At 40.2% G+C, this 17,301-nt stretch overlaps 1 protein-coding gene and 1 pseudogene across 2 annotated transcripts; one reads left to right on the forward strand and one right to left on the reverse strand.

Moving 5' to 3' along the window:
* Positions 1-251: 251 nt before the first annotated feature.
* Positions 252-7,400, reverse strand: LOC144660106 (neuronal acetylcholine receptor subunit alpha-5-like; annotated as a pseudogene). Its single transcript, XR_013572038.1, has 6 exons — positions 7,208-7,400; positions 6,333-6,481; positions 5,090-5,134; positions 4,408-4,517; positions 2,390-2,631; positions 252-1,400 (listed from the first exon to the last, which is right to left on the reverse strand). The product of XR_013572038.1 is annotated as a neuronal acetylcholine receptor subunit alpha-5-like (transcript).
* A 1,219-nt stretch (positions 7,401-8,619) lies between these two features.
* On the forward strand, positions 8,620-14,220 carry LOC144660929 (uncharacterized). Its single transcript, XM_078521649.1, has one exon. It carries the CDS (start codon positions 8,620-8,622, stop codon positions 14,218-14,220), a length of 5,601 nt encoding a protein of 1,866 aa, XP_078377775.1.
* Positions 14,221-17,301: the final 3,081 nt, after the last annotated feature.

Genomic DNA, 17,301 nt, shown 5'->3' on the forward strand with positions numbered 1-17,301 from the left:
TGGCTACTTGCGAATTTGGGTACGGTAATGTATTTCTACTATTGTATGACGTGGCTTTGCCTTGGGCACACTCCTTAGTATCAGCCATCAGGCGTTGGGGTAGAAAGGGTATGAAGGTTGTCGATTGGCATTATTTAGGAGTGGAGTAAATCGATACAAGTTAAGGAATCGCATTGTAAATTACAACACAAAATGCACACATAATAAGAAAGGGCTAATGCACTGTAAAGCCGAAAAAGAAAGCGAAATTCGAGAGTGATAAGATTCTCGCAAAACAGATTTTTTAGTTACAATGACCTTTTGAAAGAAATATACATGCATAGAATTGCAAATCGCGTGGCAAATGTCACGATTTGATCAAATAAGGGGCTTGTTTATTGATGCAATCAGGCAATGTACCCTTTCATAATAAATATTACATACCAGTAAAATAAATTGCAATTGTAACGTAACGTAACTCGCGTGCAAGTGTCGCGTTTTTATTAACGAAAAAGCAGTTAATACAAAAAGTAGTTAATAATTAACTATCACGGGTAAACGAGATAGCCCAAATAATACTTTGATTTCCATCTGTTACGGACTTATGATATATTTGGTGTTGAAGTGTTTGTGAAAAATGAAACCAAACTCGTAAGGGTAAATGCTCAGTTTTTATAACGAGTGATTGTTTGAAAATATAGCCGCCAAATGTTAAATCATATGAATGTGACGACATAAGCAATAATGGAAGCAATAACAAAGACTACAAAAAAAAACTTGATCCATTTTCCTAGCCACCCTCCGCCACGTGAATTCCTGCTCCTCTACTCTATCAACCAAGGCTGGGCTTCCTCTTCTTGACTCTGTCATCTCGATCCCGAACATTGTCGCAGTGGATTTTACAACCGCTGAGCGAGCACTGAAAGCTGGTTGTGATGCATGAATCCGTTTGACGTTTTTACTTTTCTTTGTACTTAAGAAGTCGCAGAACTTTTCAATCCAGGCTGGGGGCGTTCCTTCCTTGAAGTAAACCCTCAGAACGAAGATATTGGCAAAGAGGACCAAAGCTATAATGATCATGGTAACTTGTAGGATTACGCCAAGGATTGGTAGGCCATCTGACGTGACTGGAAGATAGGACGGGATGACAAGCAAAAACACTGTCATGGCCAGAAGAATAGTTGTGACGAAACCAACGCGTTCCCCGCTTTCAACGTGAATTAGAAAGCTGCTGAGTACAACGACCGTCAGTGTAAGGGATGGGATGGCGAGATAGAACACGTAGTAGAGGTATTTGCGTTTCATGTGTAGAGTGTAAACAATCTCGCTGAAGTTAAACGGGCAGCAGTCCCCATGATCAGTTTCTGATACTTCAGTGGTGATGTTCACAATGTCCCAATCTCCACTTTTTACAAACCGAGCTGAAAGGTAAATATGCATAGCTGATTAGTGGCTGATTAGTGGCTGCATTGTTTTAAAATAAAAAAAATAAAATAAAATAAAAAATCGGCTATTTTTTCCCCATACTGGTCAGGAACACCCATTTAAGAAATTTAGTCCAAAGTCTTGGAATGTCATTGTACTGTTTCCCGGTATGGTTAAGGATCATTTAACGGCTTGTGGTTCTACAACAAACTTTGACAATGTTATAGCGCAATTTATCATCAATAACAGGACAGATGCATAAGCACATGATGTCAATAAGCCATTTCCGAGTTACCATTTGCCTCTGTTTCAAAACGAGTCTACGTGCGAAACCATTTAAATGAAAATGAGTTTGTTTTGCATGAAAATGGACCTGTAGGTGAAACTCATTTTCATATGAATGGTTTCACACGTAGGCTCGTTTTGAAACAGAGGGAAAGGGTAACTCGGAAAGGCTATTTATTTTTTACAATAACAAAAAGCCAAAACTAATTTTAAAACGAAGGAAAGAAATGCACGAGGAAGATGCGATTACGGCACCGACAAAGAATCTAAATTTCGTCGCTGTAATTTGACGAATCACATGCTCGTAAATTAAAAGTTTGGTAAGAATACGGCCAGAAATTACATGGGAAAATTCGAATTGTTGAACTAACCTTTAATCCAGTGAAAAGTGTTCACAAAATAATCCGCTAAAACGTGGTTCAGCTTTTTAACCTCATTGACGGCACACATTCCCGCTCACCACCGATTTTCAGGTCTGAGTCCGCAATTAACATCCTCATCTTTCTCTTTTAGGTTGCAATAGTTTTTTAAGTTTTAACCGATAAATTTTAGATGATTTCCACATTGAAGACTTCTAGTTTTGTGGTATAATTCTCGCCTCATCGAGAATTCAGCGCTAAATCATGGTAAGTAAGAAGATATACCCAGAATATAAACTTGATTTTTAAGTGATAAAACGATACAATAGATAATTCCTTACTTGCAAATTTGCCGCCTTTTTTGTCCACAAACAACTTTATTTTCAATAGGTTCTTTCCATAAGTGAAGGAGCCAAATGCGAGTTCACATTTCTGTTCGTCAAATGGCCAGTCCTCGATTTCCATTTTGCAATTAACTTTAAACGTTGCTGGTCCGCTCCAAACACACTTCCCTTTATTATTGACTGACACGTCAGTCTCAAACTTGCTTAGTCCTCCAGCTAAATTGATTTCATCGTCCCCACTGAAAATGAATAAGAAAATGCAAATTTTCGAGAATTTAAGGTGGCTCTGAAACCACTTTGCAAAAAGTTGTATGTTAACATACTTATCATAATTCAATGACAAAAAAACGGCGGTCAACGCAGTCGTTTTTGAGTTATAAGCACTTAAAGCTAGCAATAAGTGTATTTAAACAGGTTACAACGTTGCTATCGTACTAGTGACATTAAAAAAATAGCCACAGTTCTTTTATCAACGATTGTTTATCAATGACAGTAACTGATAATTGTTTGTAGCACTGACCCATCAAAGTATACAAGACCTGGAATGTGCTGAAAACTGTTTTAAGTATCCTTTCAGGCATAAGAAGGCACCCAGATTTCCTGTTCTCTGTATTATATTCTTTTTTATTTAGTTTCTGCATGCCCTTTGTGTAACGTAAATTATTCTCTGTAAGTAAGCTATGTATTGTAATGTATTGTAATTGTAAGTAAGCTTTGTATGGTAATGTATTGTAAGTCAGTGTTAATCAATAAACTACATTATCTAAAAAAAATCCTTTAAGGCACAAATATATTATGGGCCTATTTGCAGCTAACGATCACATTGTACAAAGTAACACCTCGCTGGAGGGCAAACAATGCACTGGGACATCCAAAATAAACAGACTTCAAAGAGTCATGCTTGGCTCTCCTTTGCTTTGAATGTCCCAGAGCGGCGGAGCTTGCCCTTCAGCATGGCAGATTTTGCACCTGACCATGTGACCGTGAGCTACACAGGGCCCATTCTGTCCTGTCCTAAACAAAATAGGAACAGTATGGTTCAAGCTGCAAAAATTGCTTGTCTTTCAAAATGAATTCTCATGTGAAAGTCTTTACATAAAAATGAACGTGAGAGTAAGCTTGGTTTCCGGTAAAAAGGCGTCATTGAAACATACTTCAAGGTCGGCAAACACGAGGAGGAGTCATGTTACAAGAACAAGTGAGAGCGACGAAATCATCTACTTTTTACACGAGGGATTATGCAGTAGGGACTGTAGTAGTGACAAAATCACAATATGTACACACATGGAAAATGTCGCGGAGATATGTCCCACAACATTCTGAAACAAAGTTTTTCTAATGTGAAAAGAGGTTCTTTTCGCATTAGAAAAACTTTGGAGGCTTGACACACCTCTACTATACTACTACTTCTACTACTTCTACTACTACTACTACTACTACTACTACTACTACTACTACTACTACTAATAATAATAATAATAATAATAAAAAAAAAAAAAAAAAAAAAAAAATTTTTCTCTTCTTATAATATACTAACTAAAAAAATAATAATAAATAAATAAAAAAAATAAAAAAAAATTTTTTTAATATAAGGGAAAAAAAATAAGCATGTTGACAATAATTCTAAGCCCGTTCCTATCCAATTGCAATATTGTATTCTGTAAAAAAAAGTCACTTTATTAGCACATTTTTATTGCGCTTTTGTTTTTATTATTATTTTTCATCTTGCCATTTTTGTATATAGTGGTGGTTTTGGTTGGTGGGGGGGGGGGGGGAGGGAGGGGGGGGGGGGGGGGGGATTTATTCATTTGGTATTTCATTTTTTATACGTCGAAGGATGTAGAGTGATAGCCAAAAGTTCATTCTTTTTTAATTATATAGCCAGTGAACGTTTTTTTTTTTTATTGTTTTTTTTTTTTTTTAATTCTGTGTGTTTTTGATAGAACATTGCGTGATTTTGTCGATTCTTTATTTCTCTAGAACATGTTCCCAAAGACCAAATGTCGTGTTCTTACTTGTTAAAGAGAGCTATATCCGGGACCCAAATTTCATCAGGAGCAAAATGGATGTGTTCTACGTCACCATAATCACTAGCTTTCCATTTCAAAAATTCGTTCACCCAGTCCTGCATGTTAACAGATAATAGTAAGACGTATAACCATAACAATATGCTACCTGTGCGAACACCAACCACATGCCACATATCAGAGTACAATTTTATATGTCTTTAAATAATTTAAATCTGGCTTTGTGCGGAAGTCTTAATTTCTTAGAAGTCAGCCTCTAGTAGCAGCACATAAATTACTTAAAAAATGCGTATGGCAACCCGGGATGGGTACTTCCAAAAGAGCTATATATACGAGTATGTGCCGCAATAAAGGGTATGATTTTAAGGCTGCTAAGTCTGGCAGACGGTGTAGTAATGGGAAGTTCTGGTATAAAGGAGGACATATTTTTCGTGAAACGGTGGTCATTGCCATTTTTACATCTGGCCTTAATTCCCTTTAAAAAGGATGTCTAACCAAGCTTTTATTCTTGGAACAAACAAGGTGGCTGAAAATGACTGCGAGTCAAAGTGGGAAGTCAAGTATAATAATAATACGAGAAGACTTTCAAATTAAATAAAACTTGGCTAAAACCCAATTAACAAAATATAGAAAAGCAGTAAGAGAAAATTAAAAGCACATATGTACTGACCTGTATAACCCACGTGTCCAATACTATTATTTGTTCTTGATTGTCCTTACAGAGAACAAAAGCAAACATTAATTAAACATTTGAGACTCAAACGACTTAACTCCAATGTATACCCCGTTAAAATAATAAACCAACACACCATAACGTTAAAAAAGGAGGAAATAGACTACGGCTTGGGTCAACTCCTAATTTTTTCGTGATTCGAGCTTACTTATACATTAGGTTGGTCCCAAATATCTAACTCTTTTATATTTCAACTATTTAATTTAGTTTAACCCTCGAACGAACAAGCAAACTCAAACCTCCACCATCGTACAGGAGGGGGGGGGGGGTGGCTAGAACTCCTCCCCCCCCCCCCAGGGTTTTCGTTCATTTTGTACTGAGTAAAAAGTCCTTGGCTTACTCTACAAGATGTCATAATTTATGTTGGCTGTGACGTCACGTGACATCATAATAGCCGCCACCTTGGATCCGCCATCTTGGATTCAACCATTTTTTTTTTTTAAGAAAGTCGAGAAAATAACAAAGTTTGATGTAAAATCATGCCAGAATGCTTATGGAATGTAAAAATCAAGAAATCTTACAATTCTGTTTAAAAAAAATGCTAAAATTGACGATTTTTGGCCAGACCTGCCTGTAATTATGACGATGCCATGGAGCTCCATGGCAACGTCAAATATCATGGACACATAGTTGGCATATCAAAATTGCTGCAAGGAATGAATGAACAGCTACTAAATGTTTCAGCATTGTAGAGTAAACCCTTTTTTCAAAATTTTGAAAACCTTATGAAGGTGGCATCCATCCCCCCCCCCCCCCCCACCTTGTACGTCTAAGGGTTTAGAAATATTTATTCGTTTGGTGGTAATCTAGTTTGAATCATGAAAATTTCGACTCGACATTTGATTCGAGCCTAAGATAATCCTGTGATATCCAAAGAGAACCACTGTCGATTTACTTTCATTGTCATTATTTTTACCATGCCCTTAGTCAAGTTTGGCCATGAAATACAGAAACGGAGGAGATAATTGCTCGAGCTCCCTTGTGTGTATAAATAACAAGTGACGAAGGGAAGATCTTGAAACCCGGGTTTAATCAGGAAAAATGTTAGTAAGGTGGGGGAGTTACGACTTGTGACTTCAACTTCTTCTAAAAAGTACCTATAGACCAAGAAAAGAAGCAAAAGATTGACACAACAAGAGAAAAAAAAACAAAAAACAAAAAAGACTTGTTAATCTCGTACCACTTTGACAAGCCTGCTGACTCTCAACGCGAATAGCACCTCCACTGCCCTTTTGCCTTGACGAACTGGCCGGACCTTTCTATCATAATCCTCAAGGAGATCTGCTCGGATATGGTGTTCCCATGAAGTGTTTGTTGATCCTGAACAACCTAACCAAACATGAGAGAGGTCAGAGTCAGAACCATATAAATAGGGATAGCAGGCAGGCGGGCTTAGAGACAGTCTTATCAGCAAAATGTGACACAAGCTATATTGAGATCGACATGTAGGAGCTTTGGAAACGGAAAGATTGTGCTGCCCAGTCGTTTAAGCTAACTTTGTAGTCTGTGATAAGGCGAAAAAAAGATTTTCTGAATCAATTAAAAGCATCAAACATAATGTCCTTGAATATTTCGCGTAGCGCTGGCGTTATTCGTCATGGTTTTTGCACACCCTTCAAAAACAAATAAAAGCTACGTAATAAAAGCAAGAAAGAGTCCTGCGAGTCATCGATTTCAGTTATAAGACGACGATCAGAAACGTTGTTGTTAAAAATGTAGGGCGATTTTGACTCGAAGGTGGTTTAAGGAGACATAAGATTAAAAAGATTATACAGTTATCCGCTCTACAGCTATTAATTACAAAGTAATTTTATGTGAACCAGAATGACGTTCGTTAAAACATTTTGCAACTGAATAAATAAAGATTAACAGTAAGTGATTATTGACTAAATTAACAAGCATATCACTCCTTATTAAACATAAACTTAAACTTTTCAGTTAAATAAACTCCAAGGCGTTTACGTTGAGGCTAAATAACCTTATCCCATGTTCGTAAATGAAATTTAAATGCCTCTATGAGAGAGAGACACGATGAGGACGGTTTAACACACTTACCTTCAAACAAAGAAAGTATTTTCACGCATATCAGAAGTACTGCGATCGAATTCATCACGAAACTTGTCGAAATACTTTGACAACGATTCCTCTCTTGATTGAATTACCAGGCTTCTTGTAGAGATGATAGCGGCGTTTGCCCAAGGATTCTAACCTAAATAATGCCGCTTGTATCATTAACTATAATATCAGAAATATGGATGTTATTCAATTGCCGCCCGTAGAGCCTGCTTTGACGTAATGTTATTAAAACAATGAATCACGCATGTTCCGCTCCGCAGGTCGAGCAAAGAATGTCACTACGCAACTCGTTTAATGCAAAACACGTTAATCAGTTGGAATATTTCATGACTGTTCGTCATTATTTTATTGTTTCATTGCTTATATATATGATTTGATTTGATTTTTTTTAATTTGCTCAAACATTTATTAAGGTACTACATAACAAAAACATAAACACTTGCTTACAGCTTGAACAAAGGAAAATGTAAATTATGGCTTGTACTTTGACAAGGAATTTGAAATAATTTTTATTCTAAATAATAATTATACAATATTTTTTATTGCTTAATAGACACAATAGAGGCTACTTAGTGCACGATAATAAGTTGCAAACAGCAAGCAGCTGAGTTAAATTTCTTGAGGGTGTTAACGTTGTCCTTGGAGTAAGGTACGCCAAATAGAAATTCAAGGCTTGTAGGGGAAATAAAGGTGTTATGCATCCTATTGAACCATAGTAATAACTTATTATGAAAAGATATTGTTTTACTTTATTCTTGAAATGTATGGAGAGCTAGGCACACCGAGATAAAAATATCTGTTATTATCCGTAACTCCATAGAGATTGAGCTCTCTCTTTGTTACCACAATTCGATGAATCAGCTTATAATAAAATTTTCTCAGAATATTTTCTTTACAAATTTATCTATATATGCACGAGCACTCTGTGTTGGATCTTACATATTTCGCGCCCTTTCAGATCCCTTAGGAATTCTATTACATCATTAGCTTTTGTTTTTACTTTTATATTTAAATTCACGGCGTCGTTTAGTTAGTTTTCCGTCATAGTGTTGTACGAGCTGTAGCGCAGTTTTCTGCAGTTTTCGCCTGTTTTATACAGATAACCACTTTCGCGGCCACAGCGCCAAAAAAATGTAAGTTTGTTTATAGTTCGTTTTCGCTACCTTGTAATTTGTGCTTTATAAGTTTCTTTATTTTGCTTTTCAGTTTAAACCTCGCTAAAGACCTCGCTAAAGACCTCGCTAAAGACCTCGCTAAAGACACTGAACTTCAATCTAAATATACTGTTTACCGTGTGAGAGTTTACTATTGTGTGGTTTACTGGTCGCGAGAATTTATTTCGCCTTATGGCAGCTACATAAGTTTAAAATTTTTGAGTTTACCTGGATACAATGGATGCCATCCAAGAAGTTCCCGATGATCCTGGCGTTCGTGCCAGCGCTAGCACGAGGGTGCCGAGTAAACATCTTGATCAGGAAGGCGTTCTCTTTGAGAAACTTCGTCGTCTCAAAAAGGAAAGATCGGGTTATCTTTCGGCTGTAACTTCGAAGAGGAACGAAATTGACGCGCTCTTATTATACGAGGAGAACATTCAGCTTGTGAAGGAGAAAATGCCTGGTTTTTTGGCTGCATTTGAAGCATTTAAGGAGGCTCATGTAACTTATTTGTCGAATCTTCAAGACGAGACAAGCGTGACAAGATGTCAGGAACAATTTGTTTACGAGTCTTCGCAAGCAGACAACTTCTGTCAAAAGGTTCGAGAGTGGATTAGAAGTGTGGAATTATCGCTAAGCTTAAACTCTGAAATCAACCCTGAGGACTCTGCGAGTCAGATCGCTTCTCGTACCTATTCTAAGTCTTCAGCAAGACAATCACGTCGTTCCAATCGTAGTGGTTCACAAAGAAGCAGTACCTCATCCTTAACCGTTGTACGAGCAAAGGAAATAGCTCGTATCGCGGAGCTGAAAGCAGAGGCAGCTGCGTTTAAGAAACGTCAAGCGTTAGAAGAACAAAGGTTTCGTTTGCAACAAGACAAAGAGCGTTTAACACTGGAAACCGAAATCGCTAAGTCCGAAGCCAAACAACAAATTTTAGCCACAATCATGGAAGCCGACCCGCGTTCGTTTGTGCCGTGCCCGACAACTTTTGTGCCCAAAGTAAGCAAGGGAAATGTTCCAACACCGAGCGTCACAGGAAATAAGCCATTACCAGTCAAAGATGGCCGCCATTCTACCGTTGATCCGGAATTACCTGATCATGAATTGTTCAAACTTCCAGAATTACCTGACAAGAAAGCATGTCCCGAAGAATCTGAACACTCTGCGGCTTCATCGTCGCCGAGCTTGAGGGCTTTCAATGAAATGCTAGAGCTTCATCAGCACCAAAACGACCTTCAGCGGCAGCAGAATAAAATCGTGGAAATGCTGGCGACACAACAGAAGAAAAGTAATCTTCCCCAGCAGCGAGTTCCAGTTTTCGATGGTGATCCAATAGAGTACGGCCCGTTCGTCAGAGCATTTGAAAACATCATTGAGACTAAAACCTCAGATAGCAATGAGAGGCTATACTATCTCGAACAGTTTACCAGCGGCGATGTTAAAGAGCTTGTTCGTTCATGTCATTTTCTTCCACCAGACAAGGGTTACCAAGAAGCTCGACGGCTATTGAAAAAGAAGTTTGGTGACGATTATCGCGTCGTAACCGCCTATGAAAGCAAGGCACTGAATTGGCCTGAGGTGAAACCAGAGGACAGCACCTCCCTGAACAAATTTTCTATTTTCCTTATGAGGTGCAAAAACGCAATGGTAAGCAGCAAATACCTGTCAAAGCTCGAACAGCCTGATACCATTCAGAAGTTAATTATGAAGTTGCCCTTCAACTTAAGGAGAACATGGCGCCGTTTGGTAGACCGTATCATGGAAACTGAAGAGAGAAACGTTTCGTTTAGCGATCTTGCGGAGTTCGTTGAAAATGAAGCGAGAGTGAACGACAATCCCGTGTTTGGGAAAATTGTTGAAGATGCGAAACCTAAACAGAGCTCGCGAAGTAGTCGTCCGCCGAAGAAACCTGACGAGAAGAAGAAGAGTTTTGGTGCGCAAGTGAGTGGTGATAAGAACCCACCTGCTGGAGCGCAAATGAGTGATGTTCAGACCCCGTCTACTGGTGTGTCACCTCTTGGATCAGCCCCCTCAACTGTGGATGTCTTGTGTTCGTACTGTAACTCTGGGCACGCCTTAGACACCTGTGATGCCCTCAGGCGCCTCCCATATCAGGATCGAATTCAATTCCTCGTATCTAAGCACCTTTGTTTTGGTTGCTTGTCCGCTGACCATACAGCAAGAGCTTGCCCGGAAAAGAAAACATGTACGGTTGCTAACTGTGGCAAAAAGCATCTAACAATCCTTCACACGAACACTGCAAGTCGAAATCGACCGACTGATACTCCGTCTACAGGTACCTCGCCCACCGAGGAGTCTGCGCGCGTTCGTAACGCGATGATTAACCTACCCCGCTCGAAAATAGGCATGGCTGTTGTTCCAGTTAAGGTTTGGTCGAAGTCGACAAGAACACAAGTGATGACCTACGCCTTTTTGGACAGTGGTAGTTCCTCATCATTCTGTACAGAATCTTTGATGAAGCAGTTAGGAGTCAGTGGCTCGAGAACTCAGATTTCCTTGACAACGTTGGAAAAGAAGAACAGTCTTTTAGACAGCTTCGTTGTGAAAGATCTTGTCATTTCCGATCTGGATGAAAACGTCCTAATTGATTTGCCAGCACTCTACACGAGACCAGAAATACCTATTTCAAAAGGGGACATTCCTACTCAGCGTGACATTGACCAATGGCCGCACTTGTGCGGAGTACACCTACCTGAAGTTAATGCTGAAATCGGTCTTCTCATTGCCTGTGACGTCCCCACAGTCTTCGATCCTTTGGAAGTGAAGCACAGTGAAGATGGTGGCCCTTATGCCTCGCGAACGTGTATTGGATGGGTTGTGAACGGTCCTCTAGGGCGTTATCACGAAGGCCCGCATGCCACCAGTTTATTCATCAAAGCCGATCCTGAGTTTCATCAGATGGTGAGAAATTTCTACGATAGCGGTTTCAGTGAATCAAGCGCTGAGGACAAACCTGAAATGTCACAAGAAGAGATCCGTTTCATGTCCGAGCTGGAGAGTACCGTGGTCTTGAAAGATGGACACTACGAAATTGCGTTGCCTTTAAAAGATCGTAATGCACCACCACCTAACAACTACCCGCAAGCCATGCAGCGTGCTCTCTGGCTGAAAAAGAAGCTTCAACGCAATGGGAACTTGTACAACGACTACAAGGGGTTCATGGCGGACATTATAGACAAAGGATTCGCCCGCAAAATTCCAGCGGATCACCAGAAATCCAGTGACGTGAAATGGTACATACCGCACCACGGCGTTTACCACCCGCATAAGCCCGGGAAGATACGCGTGGTATTTGATTGTTCTGCCAAATATCAAGGCAAGTCGCTCAATGATCTGCTGCTCAATGGTCCGGATTTAACGAACACTCTATTTGGAGTCCTAATGAGATTTCGACAGGAGAGAATTGCACTTATGGCAGACATTGAATCGATGTTTTATCAAGTAAGAGTAGCTGAGGCGGATACTACGTATCTTCGCTTTCTTTGGTGGCCTGATGGCAACTTGGAAGGTGAGCTTGAAGAATACCAGATGGTTGTACACTTATTTGGAGCCGCCTCTTCTCCTGCATGTTCCAATTTTGCCCTGCGCAAAACTGCGGAAGACAACAGTGAACACTTTCCAGAGGAGGTAGTGAGCACAGTTAAGAACAACTTCTACGTAGACGACTGTCTTAAATCTTTACCATCAGTTGATGAGGCTTCACAGCACGCAAGTGACCTACGGTCTATGCTTTCAAGAGGCGGTTTTAGACTGACGAAATGGATAAGCAATAGTCGCCAAGTCCTGGAAACTATTCCCGAAGCTGAACGCGCCAAGGAAGTAAAAGCTCTTGACCTAAGCAAGGATGACCTTCCAGTTGAAAGGGCTCTTGGTGTCAAATGGTGTGTGGAAACAGACACCTTCGGTTTCAAAGTGGAGGTTAAGCACAAACCACCCACACGACGAGGCATTCTTTCAGTCGTCAGTTCTGTTTATGACCCCTTGGGTCTCGTTGCACCCTTCGTGTTACCAGCTAAACGGTTGCTTCAGGACCTTTGTCGCATCAAGCTAGAATGGGACGACCCAATTCCCTCAGAGCCTAAAGTTCGCTGGGAGCGTTGGATGGCGGATCTTCCCAAACTATCACAATTTTCTGTTGAGCGCTGTGTTAAGCCTGCTGGATTCGGTGTTATCTCATCAAGTCAGTTACACCATTTTTCAGATGCTTCCGAGGCCGGTTTTGGTTCAGTTTCTTATCTTCGTCTCACCAACGAACAAGGCGATGTGCACTGCTCCTTCCTTTGTTCGAAATCACGTGTGGCACCTATTAAATCGATCACGATTCCACGCCTGGAGTTATCCGCCGCAACAGTCTCTGTCAAGAAAGACAAGGTCTTAAGGAGAGAATTAGAGATTCCAATCGACGCCCAGTCCGTTTTCTGGACAGATAGCACCGCAGTATTGCGCTATGTCAAGAACGAGACGAGACGGTATCACACCTTCGTGGCCAATCGGGTCGCTGTTATTCGCGATGGCTCTGAGCCTCATCAATGGAAGCATGTCAGTGGTGAAAAGAACCCTACGGACGACGTTTCCCGCGGTTTGACAGCCGACGTCTTCCTTCGTCGAGAGCGATGGTTGACGGGGCCGGAATTTCTTTGGAAACCTGAGTACATGTGGCCAATGCAGTCAGAGGCGTTAAGCGTCATCCCCGACGAAGATCCGGAGGTGAAAACGGAAATTAAAGTGTGCACTTCTTCTTTAAAGAAGCTGAGCAGCTCTCTCTCGGATTATTTCCAGAAATGTTCTTCTTGGAACCACCTTAAGAAGGCTGTCGCCTGGCTCATGCGTTACAGAGAAAACCTTCTAAATAGGAGTAAACACAACAAGTTGAATCACGATGTTCCCAAATACATCACCGTTGAAGAGATGGAGAGAGCGGAGAGAGAAATTCTAAGGCATGTTCAGAGAAGAGCCTTCCCCGAGGAGGTTAATCATCCCAAGAAACCAGTCAAGAAGAAAAGCCGCCTGTACAAGCTCGATCCGATCGTTGTTGATGGGCTCTTATGCGTTGGAGGCCGTTTGCGTAGAGCTTCTCTACCCTCAGAGTCAAATAATCAGATTATTCTCCCGAAAGAAGATCACACTACCAGATTGATAATCGACCACTATCACAGGATTTGCGGACATTCCGGCAGAGAACACGTCCTGGCCTTGGCTAGAGAGAGGTTTTGGATCACTCAAGGAAGTTCAACTGTGAAAAGTGTTCTAGCTGAGTGCGTGAGCTGCCGTCGTCGTCAAGCACCTCTATGCCAGCAGAAAATGGCCGACTTACCAGAATGCCGCGTTTTGCCTGACAAGCCACCCTTCACATCAGTCGGCGTAGACTATTTTGGGCCCTTCCAAGTCCGTCGTGGGCGTTGCCTCGTAAAGAGATATGGCGTAATCTTTACATGTCTAGCAATTCGAGCTGTACATATCGAGATAGCGCACAGCCTAAACACCGACTCGTTCCTGCTAGCCCTGCGGCGATTCATTACCAAGAGAGGCCAAGTGAAGGAAATTTATTCAGACAACGGGTCAAACTTCACCAGTGGTGAGCGAGAGCTGCGTGAGGCTATCTCAGAATGGAATCAGGAAAAGATCCACAATTCTCTGTTGCAGGAGAGCATCAAGTGGTCCTTTAGCCCACCGTATGGATCTCACTTTGGGGGCATTTGGGAGAGATGCATTCGAACCATTCGGAAGATCCTTCGAGCCTTGCTACGAGAGCAGATCACTGATGATGAAAGTTTAGCCACTTTAATGTGCGAAGTCGAAAACAGTGTCCAGTGATCCAAGTGACTTGGAGCCTTTGACGCCCAACCACCTCTTGCTGCTCAAATCAGAAATCCCTTTACCTCCTGGTTTATTCAAGAAAGAAGATTTGCTTTCGCGCCGTCGGTGGAAACAAGTCCAGTATTTGGCTGATATTTTTTGGAGAAGATGGAGCAAGGAATATCTTCCCCTTCTACAACTTAGACAGAAGTGGGTGCACCCTAAAAGGAATTTGGCTGTTGGTGATGTTGTTTTGGTTGCAACGGAAGCATCGCATCGCAATTCCTGGCCGCTAGGAAGAGTCGTCGAAACCTTCCCAGATAAAAGAGGTTTGGTTCGCCGAGTCAAAGTCCGCACCAAGTCAGCTGTTTACGAAAGGCCTGTTGACAAGCTCTGCCTTCTTGTTGAAGGAGAATGTTCAAACCAAGAGGACATGAACACTAAAAATTAAGAGACATTTAATAAACATTTACTCAGTCCTTTATGCGCATTTGCATTGCGTGACTATTTTTGCATCGTTATCAGATGGTGTTAAGATCCAAGCGTATATTTAAGTGACTCGTATTATCTCGCACTTAGAGGCCGGGATGTTGGATCTTACATATTTCGCGCCCTTTCAGATCCCTTAGGAATTCTATTACATCATTAGCTTTTGTTTTTACTTTTATATTTAAATTCACGGCGTCGTTTAGTTAGTTTTCCGTCATAGTGTTGTACGAGCTGTAGCGCAGTTTTCTGCAGTTTTCGCCTGTTTTATACAGATAACCACTTTCGCGGCCACAGCGCCAAAAAAATGTAAGTTTGTTTATAGTTCGTTTTCGCTACCTTGTAATTTGTGCTTTATAAGTTTCTTTATTTTGCTTTTCAGTTTAAACCTCGCTAAAGACCTCGCTAAAGACCTCGCTAAAGACACTGAACTTCAATCTAAATATACTGTTTACCGTGTGAGAGTTTACTATTGTGTGGTTTACTGGTCGCGAGAATTTATTTCGCCTTATGGCAGCTACACTCTGAAGTTTAATAAACATACGTACGGTGGCGATAACTTGTCAAGCAACTTGTCGATGAATGATGTTTTAATATGTATTTTCATTTTGCTCTCGCCTCAATTTCTCTCGTCCAAAGTGTGGCAATTCGCTATACTCTTTTTTCCGATAAGAGTTTATTTTGTAAGAATATTGAGACTGAAATTTGCACAATTTTAAGACTATTTTAAGGATAAACCCGAGGCTTTGATTTTTAAAATATAATTTTGTGCGTTGAAAATTTGTAAAAACAATGCAATTATATATTTAAAACTAAACCGTTTCAAAGTCTAAACGACAAAACTAGCCAATAAAACGATAAAAACCTGCACTAGCCAAATTTTCAATGCTAACGACAGTTCGATGAATGGTCATGTATTACATTTGTATGGTATACAGCATTAACGGCTATAATCTAAGGATATTCATTGGGCCGGTTATTTAAACGAAGTTTAGACCGCGGCTAAGAAAGTCATCGTCTAAATCGGGATTTAGTCTGCGAATTCAATTATTTAAACAACGTTTATCATAACCCGCGTCTAGATGAAGTTTAACCGTTGACTAACAAACAATGGCAAGTTAGACCTGCTCCTGAGTAGGTTTAAACGTCGTTCAACTGTTTATTTTCACTGATTCTAGCCCGTTGCAGTCAACTTGTTTCTTGATTTGTATTTTGTATGCGCTTCCTGAACCTCCGAGCTGGTTTAAATAGATATTTGATTCCATTTGTTTCATTTCCTTTAAAAAACATTAGTACAATTTCTTGAAAATATTTCCACACAGCTCTATACTACATTATGTATGCAGAACTTTTATTAAAAGAAAACAACAGCAAGACAATAGTGTTCCTTTGGGAGTATCACGCATGCATGACGTCAAAACAATAATTTCACTTGTTAGTCGTCGTCTAAACGTAGTCTTCATGAACTCAGGCTCATCGGCGTTCAAATAATGCAATTTAGACTCCGGTTAGCCATAGTTTATGGAGTCGTCGTCTAAACCTCGATTTAGCCTTAAACCACGTCTAACTTAGGCTTCGTTTAAATAATCGACCCAATATTTTCAGCCAAACATTGGCAGAAAAAAAGAATATTCAGCCTGGGCCGGAAAAAATATATTCTTATAGAAAAAAGGTGTAATTAATAAATAAAATAAATAAATAAACTCTATTCGTTGTCAATTGATCGACAGCAAAAGATATACGATAATGATAAAGTTTTACAGAAGTTTGTCGGCAAAAGATGCTTGATCTATTCCATCAAGTCAAGGCTTGCAATTCGCAAAGACAAATTTCACAAAGAATGCGAGTTAGTGTAAGATATGTTTTAAACAAAGTTGTTCAATTCTAAGATGACAGTAACTCCATTTTGGTAGGGCAAGTAAAACACCGGTTGGCGTGTAGACGGTTGTTTCCTCTAACGGAAATTTATTTCAGTGCAGCGCTCGCTGGAGATGTCTCTTTATATTTAATTCATTCATTCCAGCTTACCGACAATAATCTTGGACAAAACTTGTTGAAACAAACGCATTTTTTAACAAATGTCCTGACCTGCAAGCGACTAAAAATATTTTATCCCCCTCTCCCCCTACTCAATGTTGTTTCTTGAGGTTTGCGGAGTGAGTTCAACAGTTTTGTCTAAGATTGTAGCACCGATCAAATTTGGAAGACGTTTCTATTTCATGGACAATTAACGTAATAATTATTGGACATTAACAGAAAACATTATTGGACGATTGACGTCACGTAACATTATCCTCAGACGGAGTGCTCCGGAAAGCCTGTTGGACGGCTACGTAACGGTAGCTTTGATAGTGCAGAGCTAGAAAGCGCGAAAATGGTCGCTAGGTTTGAAAATAACGACGAAACAATTTCCAAATCACTAAATGATAAAGATAGCGAGAGCACAAAAAGAGCTTCGGAGGGAAGTCACTTGATTTTTATAGCTTATCTTCAGGAGAGAAAAACAATCTAAAATACATCAACAACGGAGGAATTTGGGCCAAGGTTTGGCAAACATTCAACACCGCAGTGAGAACCCATTTATATGCATTTTGTGTTTTTTTAGAGCTCTGA

This window comes from Oculina patagonica, chromosome 7 (assembly GCF_052425735.1).
Source record: "Oculina patagonica isolate OP01 chromosome 7, crgOcupat, whole genome shotgun sequence".
In the NCBI taxonomy this organism is placed as follows: Eukaryota; Metazoa; Cnidaria; class Anthozoa; order Scleractinia; family Oculinidae; genus Oculina; species Oculina patagonica.